The sequence below is a fragment of the Gopherus flavomarginatus genome, chromosome 3 (assembly GCF_025201925.1).
Source record: "Gopherus flavomarginatus isolate rGopFla2 chromosome 3, rGopFla2.mat.asm, whole genome shotgun sequence".
Taxonomy (NCBI): Eukaryota; Metazoa; Chordata; order Testudines; family Testudinidae; genus Gopherus; species Gopherus flavomarginatus.
Genome location: NC_066619.1, coordinates 128,780,704 through 128,792,863, shown reverse-complemented (window position 1 = coordinate 128,792,863; position 12,160 = coordinate 128,780,704). Strand labels below are relative to the sequence as shown.

General features: G+C 46.5%; 1 protein-coding gene across 1 annotated transcript in view; it reads right to left on the bottom strand.

Annotated features, from left to right (window-relative positions):
• Positions 1–348: 348 nt before the first annotated feature.
• SLC49A3 (solute carrier family 49 member 3) overlaps positions 349–12,160 on the bottom strand; it is a 34,176-nt gene continuing 22,364 nt past the window's right edge. The window contains exons 8-10 of the mRNA XM_050943134.1: positions 9,930–10,087; positions 8,013–8,125; positions 349–3,489 (exon numbers count right to left, since the gene is read on the bottom strand). Of these exons, the coding sequence (XP_050799091.1) occupies positions 3,353–3,489; positions 8,013–8,125; positions 9,930–10,087 (408 nt within the window). The 3' untranslated portion in view covers positions 349–3,352. The remainder of the gene's footprint in view (positions 3,490–8,012; positions 8,126–9,929; positions 10,088–12,160) is intronic.

Here is a 12,160-nt window from a genome sequence, read left to right as displayed (position 1 = left end):
ATGCTGCTTGAAGCTAATCCTCTGCTCCCGCCCATCATTTCTACACTGAGGATTCATAGATTCTAGGGCTGGAAGGGACCTCGAGAGGTGATCGAGTCCAGTCCCCTGCCCTCATGGCAGGACCAAATACTGTCTAGACCGTCCCTGATAGACATTTATCTAACCTACTCTTAAATATCTCCAGAGATGGAGATTCCACAACCTCCCTAGGCAATTTATTCCAGTGTTTAACTACCCTGACAGTTAGGAACTTTTTCCTAATGTCCAACCTAAACCTCCCTTGCTGCAGTTTAAGCCCATTGCTTCTTGTTCTATCATTGGAGGCTAAGGTGAACGTTTTCTCCCTCCTCCTGATGACACCCTTTTACATACCTGAAAACTGCTATCATGTCCCCTCTTAGTCTTCTCTTTTCCAAACTAAACAAACCCAATTCCTTCAGCCTTCCTTCATAGGTCATGTTCTCAAGACCTTTAAACATTCTTGTTCAGAAAAGGGCAACTAAAATGATTAGGGGTTTGGAGAGGGTCCCATACGAGGAAAGATTAAAGAGGCTAGGCCTCTTCAGCTTGGAAAAGAGGATACTAAGGGGGGATATGATAGAGGTATATAAAATCATGAGTGATGTTGAGAAAGTGGACAAGGAAAAGTTATTTACTTATTCCCATAATACAAGAACTAGGGGTCAGCAAATGAAATTAATAGGTAGCAGGTTTGAAACAAATAAAAGGAAGTTCTTCACACAGCGCACAGTCAACTTGTGGAACTCCTTGCCTGAGGAGGGTGTGAAGGCTAGGACTATAACAGGGTTTAAAAGGGAACTGGATAAATTCATGGTGGCTAAGTCCATAAATGGCTATTAGCCAGGAAGGGTAAAAATGGTGTCCCTAGCCTCTGTTCATCAGAGGATGGAGATGGATGGCTGGAGAGAGATCACTTGATCATTGCCTGTTAGCTTCACTCCCTCTGGGGCACCTGGCATTGGCCACTGTCGGTAGACAGATACTGGGCTAGATGGACCTTTGGTCCGACCCAGTACGGCTGTTCTTATGTTCTTGTTGCTCTTCTCTGGACCCTCTCCAATTTCTCCACATCTTTCTCGAAATGCGGTGCCCAGAACTGGACACAATACTCCAGTTGAGGCCTCACCTCTCTTGGTTGTGGGGAGAGCAAGGCGCGGTCTTAAAGGCAGCAAACCTCCTTTCTATGCAGGTATGAGAACATCTGTGCATGGCTCTTGGGAGACAACCCAAATGTCACTTTAAGACACTCCTGCTGCTTTCTAGAAGGAATCTGAAATGGTCCTGCCTCTGTTCTAATATGTTTGTGTTACAGCCAACACACCATGTAGCTCGTTCCCCAGAGACTTCAGGTTTACCGCAAGTGAAAGTTTTCCCAACTACTTCTTAGCAGTTTCCAAAGTGCAAATAGTGCCTGGGCTGTAGAAAGCTACAACAGAGAGATGGCAGGGGGCAGGGACGGAGTCATTAGTGTCCCTTGGACAGCTACTTGTGGACTCAGTAGAACTGGTCAGGAATTGTCCGCCAGAACAGGGTTGCAAATGCTCATTTGTCTAACCCAAAATGTTTCACAGATATGTGGCAGGTTTAGTTAATATTCAACAAATGACAGGTGGCAGTTTGGAATGAAACCTCCCTGGGTCCCTGCCCAGTCCACCTGGCAGGCTGCTTGACAGCCAGGGCTTCCAGGATCTGCAGCTCCAAGGCTGCACCAGCGTTGGGGACTGTAGGGCCTCCAGACTCCCTGCTGCGTGGCTGGGAGTTGGGTGGCCCTGAGACCCACGCCTGAGCTTGGGCTTGCGAAGCTTCCAAGCTTCCTCCCTGGAGCTGGGAGCCCTGCGGCCCCAGCTCAGGAGGCCCCAGAAGTGCAGACCCTGCAAAGCCAGGGAGCTGCTGAGTAAAACTGACATGATTTCACAGCTGCTGGTTGATGGTGGGCAGCTGCGAAACTGATGTCAATCATGTTAATTTCACTCAGCAGCTGACCAGGCCTGAGGAGCATATTTCCTCTTGGAAACATCTCCTGTCCCTAGTCCCACAACAAAAATTCCTAGGAATTTCCTCTTTCCTGGAAAGGCTGAAAATTTTAAGTTTTGTTTCAAATTGGACTGAGCCCCATGCTGGAAATGTCACTTTCCCACGGGGAGAATTTTAGTTACACCTCCCTGCACTACCCTGGGACACTGTGCATTAGTCTCGACCCCCGAGGGGTGAATCGCTCCCTGTGTTACCATTACGGGCCTCAAGCAGGTTCCCACTGAGGATTGACCTTTGCCCCTCCCTGGGGTTTTTGGGTTTGCCATGGGCAGCACCTGCTGCGGTAAGGAGCTAAATCATCCTTTTCCTGCCATGCTGCTTCCCAACAGTGCTTGTGCCTCCCTTTTAACCTCACCCTCTCCTGGGCAGTGAGCACAGGCCTGCTCCAGGGTCAGCCGGTTCCTTTGCTTATTAAATTGTAACTGTTAGAAATGGGTCAAGGGTTTGTGGTTAAGGCAGAAGTAGCAACAGGCTCGAAGTCGATTCTGCATCGCTGCCTGTATGGCAGGGGAGTGAGTGGAGGGAGGGTGTTATAAAACCCAGTCTCGTAACCTGCACTGGCTCTTAATCTCTCCTTCAGGAGGGATGTGTGTGTCAATTCTCCTTTACATTTGGTGTTTAAATATCAGGGCTTCCCCTCGCATGTCTCCAGGAAAAGATGCTGCAGGTGATTTTAGAAGCGTGTGCTGTGCCCACCATGGGGGCTTACAGAACATTGAACAAAGATAAAACCCACCTGCCCAGTTTTTACCACCTCCATCGCTTGATGAAAGGTCACCCCTCACCATCAGAAATGCCATACTGATCAGAACCATGGTCCTTCGAGGCCAGCATTCTGTCTCTAGCAGTGGCCAGCACCAGATACCTCCGAGGAAGATGCAGGGAGCCCAACCTCTAGTACTTAAAAAATGGCCTTGACTCCTGAAAGATGAGGTTTATCTCCATTGCAATACTTCAGCATTACTGTTGCTACTGAATATTCTTATCTCTGTAGATGACCTATCCATCTTTGCTTCTTTTAATCACTTTAGCAAGATCCAAATAGCACACATACCCCTCCCTTGAATCTTGTCCTAAAAGTCCAGCTCGGGATCTGGTGGAGAACTGCAAGGGCAGACGATGTTTCAGCCCCTCTGTTGTCCAACTTGGAGTAGCACTTGTGGTAGCACCTGTAAGATCCATACCAGACTCAGGGCCACAGCGTGGCAGCTGAATGCACAGGTGTGACTGGCTGTTTCCCACAGAGATTAGTCCGTTTTCCCCAGCCATGCTAGTGTACAGTTGTAAATAAGACGTTTTAGGCTTCAGTTCCAGTTTTGTTGATTGATGCGGCTTTCGATGCTTCGGCATGGAGTCTCTTGTAGTCGGTGTGGAAGAAGATAACATAGAAGCAGGCTACCACACTGCACGCTCCAGCCATCACCAGCGTGGAAACTATACAAAGAAATAACCGTGTTAGAAAGTGAATGCCCACTTCAAACTCTTTCTGCTCTAGATCTAGGTGGTGGTTTTCCAGAAGAGATGCAGAATCAAGTCCTCAACTACATCATCTAAAATCCTATGACATTAACAGTATAAGAATGCTAAGTTCCATATCTTGCTCAAATTTACAAGTGGGTAAGATTCTCCCTCCCATTTTCAGAAAGTCTTCACCTCCCCTGTCAACACTGTTGATACAGAAAGGTTTGTGCCTTCCACCCCAGAGACAGCTGCATGTCAGTAGTGGGTGAATCATCCATGCACACAAAATACAGTGCTTTGCGATTCTTCTGGATGTTGGCATATAATATATCATATTAAGGTGCTCTCCCTTCTAATTTGGATCGTCATAATTATACCTCCCATGTATAGGTTCTGTAACTATGTGAGAGCCTTCCAATGTAACAGCCTTTCCACAAGGTGCGCATAGCATATTTTACAATGGGGAAAACCTGGAACATGTTCAAAATACAATAGCCACATTTCAGATGACTTTAAAACCTCTGACTGGATCCTAAACAGTTCCCTGTTCTTATAACTGGTTTTTAAAGGTAATTTCCTAGTTTATTTTTAAGTAAAACATTCCATGCTGTGTGTAACATCCCCATCATGAGGCTAATTAACCATTGGAACAACTTTCTCCAAAGCCTCGACATTTTGTTTGTGAAATCTGGCAATATCAATGCCTAATTCCCCTCCATTTGGAAATGCGTAACTTTTAAGATGGGGAGTTAAGATGTGGACCTAGCATAAGCCTCCCTCATCTCATACCTTGCTCTGGAAGCATCACATGGGGAAGGTGCTAGTCATCTCCTGTACTGTTTGTGGGGGTGGAGGTGGACAACCAGGCTGGGGTATGATTCTTCCGACCACCACCAGGACCCAGCACTTGGTGCTGGTAACCCCACTTCCTCTCTCCTTAGGATAACGGCTTTCTTCTGTTACCTGCTAAGGCAATATGTTCGGTAGTTCCAGCAGCAGAATTTTGTGCTGAAGATTGTGGGGTCCAACCCTGCTCACAGATTCAAGAGACCCCTGCGATCGGCTAGTCTGACTTCCTGCTGCCATAGAACTTCCACAAAATAATGGAGTTACTCGAGTGAAGCTTTTAGAAAAACATCCCATCTTGATTCAAAAATTGCCAGTGAGAGAGAATCCACTATGACCTTCAGTAAGTTATTCCAGTGGTTAATTATCCTCCGGATGGGGATGTTAGTGTGTGTTACAATCATGACTGGTGTGGAGAAAGTAAATAAGGAAGTGTTATTTCCCCTTCTCATAACATGAAAACTAAGGGTCACCCAATGAAATTACTAGGCAGCAGGTTTCAGACAAAAGGGAAGTATTTCTTCACACAACGCACAGTCAGTTTGTGGAACTCTCTGCCAGGATGTTGGGAAGGCCAAGACTATAGCAGGGTTCAAAAAAGAACTAGATAAGTTCATGGAGGATAGGTCCATCAATGGCTGTTAGCCAGGATGGGCAGGGATGCAAAACTGCTGCACTTTGTAGAATGTTTACTTTTTAAAAATAAATTAGGAAATTGCATTAGCAAAACTGTTATAAGGAGTTGATTAGGGTGCGTTTAAAGCACTAAAAAATTAGGAAATGCCAGAATCAAGGTTGCCTGTGCAACCTTGATTCTGCCCCTTGTGTGTATGCATTATGATAGTCTAAGTACATGATCACACTTTTTCCCACAGGACGCCTGTGTCATTCAATGCACAGGATGGATACCTAATGGACAGAATTAAGGTTACACAGGCAACTAAATCTAGCGTTCCCCACCATTGGCCTGCTTGACTTTGCAACCCAAACAACACTCCTTTCATGCAGTTTGTTCTAGAACATGAAGGGACAGTTTGCTAGCATATATAGGCCAACTATGCTTTCAACTGAATGCACTTTGTAGCTAACAGCCGTATGCCCAACTTTCACCTGAGGAAGGGGATCTGCGATGGAAGAGAAAAATCTGTTCATTTGTCAGTTGGCAGTCATTTTGAGGAAGACTGGAGCTGGCTTGTGCCCTGGCAGACTGGTGAAAAACTAGAAGAATTCCAAAGGGGTTCATCTGGCTGTACAGCAATGGATTAGAGAGCAGAGGGACACAATGCAAGGAATAAAAAACACCCAGTGCACAGCCGGAGGGCACTCTGGAACAGTTCCTACCTCCATCACAGCCAAGTTGCTCTTCTCTGGAGAGGGTCCAGAGAAGAGCAACAAGAATGATGAAAGGTCTTGAGAACATGACCTGTGAAGGAAGGCTGAAGGAATTGGGTTTGTTTAGTTTGGAAAAGAGAAGACTGAGAGGGGACATGATAGCAGTTTTCAGGTATCTGTTAGGGATGGTCTAGACAGTATTTGGTCCTGCCATGAGGGCAGGGGACTGGACTCGATGACCTCTCAAGGTCCCTTCCAGTCCTAGAGTCTATGAGTCTATAACCAGTTATCAGTGAGACATAACTGCCCATTATGCTGAATATAGCATAAGTGTAAAGGAATGGGGAGGGGGTGTCAAATGTTGTATCTCATCATAGAAAAACCTGGGCATATGCAAGACACAGCAACTCGGGTTTTAGCTCGGGTTAGCACATCAAGTTAAAGCCTACAAGGTTTGACGCAAATGACTAACCCAAAGCAAGAGCCAAATAGCAAGTAAAATCGCAGTGAAGACATGGCAGTGCTTCCTTGGGCAACTCTTGTGCCACTTACCTGTCTTTACATGGGGCAATATCACTTGTTGTGCCATATTTCAGAGGTGATGTGAAAATTCTTTGAACACAATGCACCATGTTCTGTTACACTCAAATAATGCTGGACGCTGCCAGGGACTCATCAGAACTGCAGTGTCATTTGAATGCTAAGTTGAGTGTTTTGTACTCATTGGATTGCAAGGGAAAGTTGCATTGTATCCAACCAGAAACACAGTCCTCCTTCCTGCCAGCTAATCAAGTGTCTGACTTTCATCCCAAGGTTAATTATTTAATTCCCCTCTGCCACAGAAAGGCTTGATTGTAATATTTGCCTGCTCTCTTCTGTTCATATGTAAATGAGGTTACAGAAAATCTCCACCATGCTTCTGCTCGGGAGAATGTGGAGGTGGATGCTACCCCAAGAGTCAGATCGGATGCAACTTTTAAATGGATTTAAATGTTTAATAATTGCTCCTTGTCGCTGGACCAGTTTTCCCTCCCTGACATCAGCAGCTGCAGTTTCTTCTACACTTTGGTCCATGAATTCAGCTTCCACCCTTTTGACGGGAAGTAGCAGGATATTTTGGCCTCACTTGACTGACAGGTACTTTCATTAACTTAATGAAGTGGTTTTCAAACTTGGGAGTACACAAGCTTTTGTCAGGGAGTATGCAAGAAAAATCTTGTAATGGTGGATTTATCCCTTACAGACCTTTCCCCCCCATATTTTCATAGCTATATTATGACTATCTTAGATAGGGGTACACAGTAGACTGTATTTGGAAGGGGGGTTGAAAACTACTGCATTACAGATTTTTCAGGCCATTGCTACAGCTGATCACTGATAGATCCTGGGGGTGTTCACAATGGCTGGGAATTCAGGGGTGGGCTGTGTTAAAGCAATAGCCCGCATGCGATTTGCTTTCAGAACTCTTGACACTCCTTTCCGAATCGGACCAATGAAGACACTGACCAGTGCTCTCAGTATTGTCTTGGCAAATCAGAAAGTCTGGCAACCTGTTGGTAGTGCTACTTTTAGAGAATAGAGTATCACTGTTCCTGGCACGTTGGTTCTTTGGGCCCCTGGGTAAGCAGCACTTGCTGGAGCACAGGACCCTATCGATTGTATCGAACATTTCTAGTTCAAAGAAGTCAGTGGGAACGGGATCTTCAGCCATTTGGCAGTCAAGCTACGCATTTAGCTGTCTTCATTTGCACTCAAGGACTGAACTCTAGGCATGTATTGCATTGCTCACAGTATCCCCAATGCTGTCTCCATTGCTGTCCCCCCAACTCTACCATGTTACGGCTGTGTCGTACTGCCTGGTTTTGTAGTGCCTGGTCTTGCTGCTTTGTCAAGTTGTGCATAGCTGGAGACCCAGTGAAACATGCAGTGTTTGGAGACATGCACACAGTGCAAGTCAGTTACATTAAGCTCTAAAAAGGGGTCAGGCTTCTCCAGGGTGGGTGGAAGGGAACCTTTTAAATTGGATTATTTAGCAGCGTTATTGACATCCGAGGTGGCTTTTTATTCCACCCTACCACCCGTAAAGTGCTGTCATAGCAATGACAGCAGGAAAAGCACCAACAGGTGGGGTGTGAGGAATAGCTGCTGGCTCTCAGTCGACCAGCACGGCATCGGCCCAAGGGATGATAAAGAAGCATATTCCACCAGGAATCCGTTCCGTGGCACAGTAAATAAATCTGTTCATAGACTGCCTGAGGATCGAGTAGGACACCCCTCAGTTATACACATCAATACGTTTTAAAAAAGGGGGCACTTACCTGTCCAGTCTAATGCTCCACCTTCCTCAGTGTCACAGGTGGAGAATGGAGCCGTGGAAATCTGCACCGTGAGGGCTTGCAATAGCAGCATTAAGATCACTCCTTGGATCTGACTGCACAGAAAGAAACCATCATTGAGCTAATCTCCTAGTTTTGATTCATCAGTCCCATAGCCAAACCAGGGCCACCCCTCGGACAGATGGAGTCTCTCCTTGCACAGCTAGCTTCTCATCTGCAAGTGGGGACGGGGACAGTTACGATTAATTCTCCAAGGGCCTTTTATCCTCTTGTCTTGTATGATGTAGATACGCTACCCAAAGGCAGTTACTAGGTTAAGCCTTTGTTTCATGTGTGGACAAGAATACGATTAACAAGCATCCAGTAATGTAGCACTTTTGAAAATTGTATACACAGATGTACAACAGGCAGAGACCACGAGCACTTAACCAAGCACACAGGCCTATGCGAATGGCAGTGTTTCCAGTGTGGGGAGGATTGCATCCCAGAGATGTGCACCAGAGTATGAATAACAGGATGCTACGGCTACTACCACACCTCCAGTCAAACCACACCCTTTTGGACTGTTAACAGTGATGGCTTGGCCAGTGGTAGAGGCTTAAAATTCTCTTCCTCGTTGCTCCAGTTAGCAGAAAAAACCTTGCTCCCACCCTGCTTATCTTGGAGTGGGGCCATAACAAACCACACGACCAATCAAACAGAGAAGCCGATTGTGACAAGGTCTGGTAATCCCTGCTTTAGACTCTGCAGGGTGCCCTGTGTTTGTCGTTTTCCTGAATCTTTCTCCTTGCCCATGGGCCAGTGCACCCCTGGTTAGAGCGCAGAGCAGTAATGTCAGAATCGCCATTGTAAATTCAGCACTACTGCACCCCATTAAAGGACAACCTATCTCTAAAGCACCTTGCCCAAGGCACAGCCTGGCGACTGTAGAAGGAAGTGTTCCAATCCCATTAGTTGAGCAAACAGGTACCTAAGCCAGTGGAAGACCAAGCGTGATTGACCTGCGATGGATGCTACCATACTTCTGTCTGTCCCAGAGGAGCATTTGGACCAAATCTGGGCCAGTGGGAGAGCAGTATGCAACATCGTCTATGCTTCACCTTGAAGTTCTTCTCACTGCTCAGGGACCTTCTGTTCTTTTTGCTAGGTTTTCATAGCTCCAGAGATTTCAAGGCCAGAAGTGGTTGTCTAGTCTGACCTCCTGCATGACAGGCCAGGGAACTTCCCCCAAATAAATCCTAGAGCAGATTTTTTTAGAAGAACATACAATCCTGATTTTAAAAGGGTCAGTGATGGAGAATCTACCACGACCCTTGGTAAAATGTTCCAAACGGTTACAAATGTAGGACATATTTCCAGTCTGAATTTGTCTAGCTTCCACTTCCAGCCATTGGGTTACGTTAGGCCTTCCTCTGCTAGATGGAGAGAGGTGTAACATGATCTAGTGGCTGGGAGCTGAAGCATGGAGCAGCATGGTCTCTACAGGTTTCAAAGCTAGCTGTTAAGAGAAGCTGTCTCCCAACGTCACACAGAGCGGAACGGATCCTGAGCTCCCATTTGACTCTCTTGGTCCCCTCTCATACACCAATCCCACAGCTCTCTTTACATCTTGCTAGTTTTCTTTTGCAGTGACTCCTTTGAATAACAACATGAAACGATCACTGCCAGTGGCAGTGAACCAGCTGCGCAACATCACGCAGCATTCACAGGGCGGCTGCTATCCTTTTATTTTCCCCCCTCAGACACGCACTGACAGCTGGCTGCTACCAGCACGGACGTCACTAATTGCCGTAGGTAACGGCGGTAGAAGAAACATAGCGCTCCACTGTACTTTATCTGCAAGACACTGCTGTCCCCAGCTGAGCTACATTCCCAGCTGAGTCTGACTTGGCGACTTACCTTGAAACAAAAATGAGGCCTGTGGATGTTCCCTCTCCCACCGGGAAGGAGCATTCTACCGCTAGCTCCATAGCAACGGGGTAGATAGAAAATCCAAAGAACCCAAACAGCGAGCTGATCAGAGCCAGTGGAACGGCCTGATTCCTGAACCGAGACATCTGTGGCGAGAGAGAGTGGCCGGGCATTACATCAGCATAGCAGCCTGGCAAGTCTGCAGGGTGCTTCGAGTCAACGTCAGGCAGTCAACAATACGACGTCCACGGTATTTACCATTGCGGCTGGAGGACTCCCTGCCTTCTCTAAAGCTCCCAAATGTGACCTATTTGCATGAACTGAGAGATCTGGGGTTTAATGCAGCTTGGCCACAGACATCTTGTGCTACTCAGGCGAGTCACCGAGCCTCTCTTTCCTGCTCTTTACGGAGGGGTTATATAGGAGGGCTTCGCTGTCTCCAGTAAACATTTCCATCATCTTTGTACGTAGGGTCTTGTGAGCTACCTGGGATAAAAGCTATCAAGACTCATGTGCCTGGGCCTAACCTGATCTCTAGCTGAGTTCAGGAGATGACTTCTCCTAACCCTGGCCTCTAGGGGATAGGCTGCCCAATTCGATGCATTACACGGAGTTCCCTGCCTTCTTCAGTCACCTGGTATTGGCCACTGTCATAGCCAGCAGGCAGGATTAGGTGTTTAATGATACTTAGGCCATGGCTACACTGGCGCTTTACAGAGCTGCAACTTTCACGCTTGGGTGTGAAAAAAACACCCCCAAGCGCTGCAAGATACAGCGCTGTAAAGCCTCAGTGTAATCAGTGCCGCAGCGCTGGGAGCGCGGCTCCTAGGGCTGCAAGCTACACTCGTAAGGGATGTGGTTTACGTGCGCTCCGACTACACTCACACTTCAAAGCGCTGCAAATGTCAAGTGTAGCCATACCCTCAGCAATTCAAATGCTTTATGCTCCTAAGGCACTGGCCCAGTGTTAATTAATGCTCACAACGTTCCTGGGAATTAAATAAATTAACCCCATTGCTCCAGATTGAAGACGATGAGGCAACTGTTCCAAGGTTGTGCAGTGAGTTAGTGGCAGATTCTGGAAATGGTGTTCACTGAAATGCCCCAATCCGTGGGAAACAATCCCCCAAGTTATCCTGTAACAAAGAACCCCAAACCTCATAAACAGCATCATCGTCAGTGAGAGTGGCCTAGTAGCAGATTCTGGTGGCACCTTAAAGACTAATCGATTTATTTGGGCATAGGCTTTCATGGGTTAAAAAACCCCTCACTACTTCAGATGCGTGGAGTGAAAATTACAGATGCAGGCATTATAGGGGGAGGGATAGCTCAGTGGTTTGAGCATTTGCCTGCTAAACCCAGGGTTGTGAGCTCAATCCTTGAGGGGGCCATTTAGGGAGTTGGGAATTGGTCCTGCTTTGAGCAGGGGGTTGGACTAGATGACCTCCTGAGGCCCCTTCCAACCCTGATTTTCTATGATTATATAATGACACATGAAGAGAAGGGAGTTACCTCACAAGTGGAGAACCAGTGTTGCCAGGGCCAGTTTGATCAGGGTGGATGTAGTCCACTCCCAATAACTGATGAGGAGGTGTCAATTCCAGGAGAGGCAAAGCTGCTTTTGTTAGTGAGCCAGCCACTTCCGGTCCCTATTCAAGCCCAAATTAATGGTGTTAAATTTGCAAATCTTTTAGTCTTTAAGGTGCCACCGGACTCCCTGTTGTTTGTGTGGATACAGACTAGCACGGCTACCTCCTGATACTAGTAGCTGATTGAAGTCACAGTCTCTACACAAAAGAGTAAATGGACACAAATCTGACATCAGGAATCATAACATTCAAAAACCAGTAGGAGAACACTTCAGCCTCTCTGGTCACTCAGCAACAGACTTAAAGGTGGTAATTTTGCAACAGAAAAGCTTCAAAAACAGACTCCAGTGAGAAACTGCTGAGCTTGAATTAATATGCAAACTAGATACCATTAACTTGGGTTTGAATAGAGACTGGGAATGGCTGAGCCATTACACACATTGAATATATTTCCCCATGTTAAGTATCCTCACATCTTCTTGTCAAACTATCTGAAATGGGCCATCTTGATTATCACTGCAAAAGTTTTTTTTTCTCCTGCTGATAATAGCTCATCTTAATTAATTAGCCTCTTACAGTTGGTAGGCAACGTCCACCTTTTCATGTTCTCTGTATGTATATATATCTCAC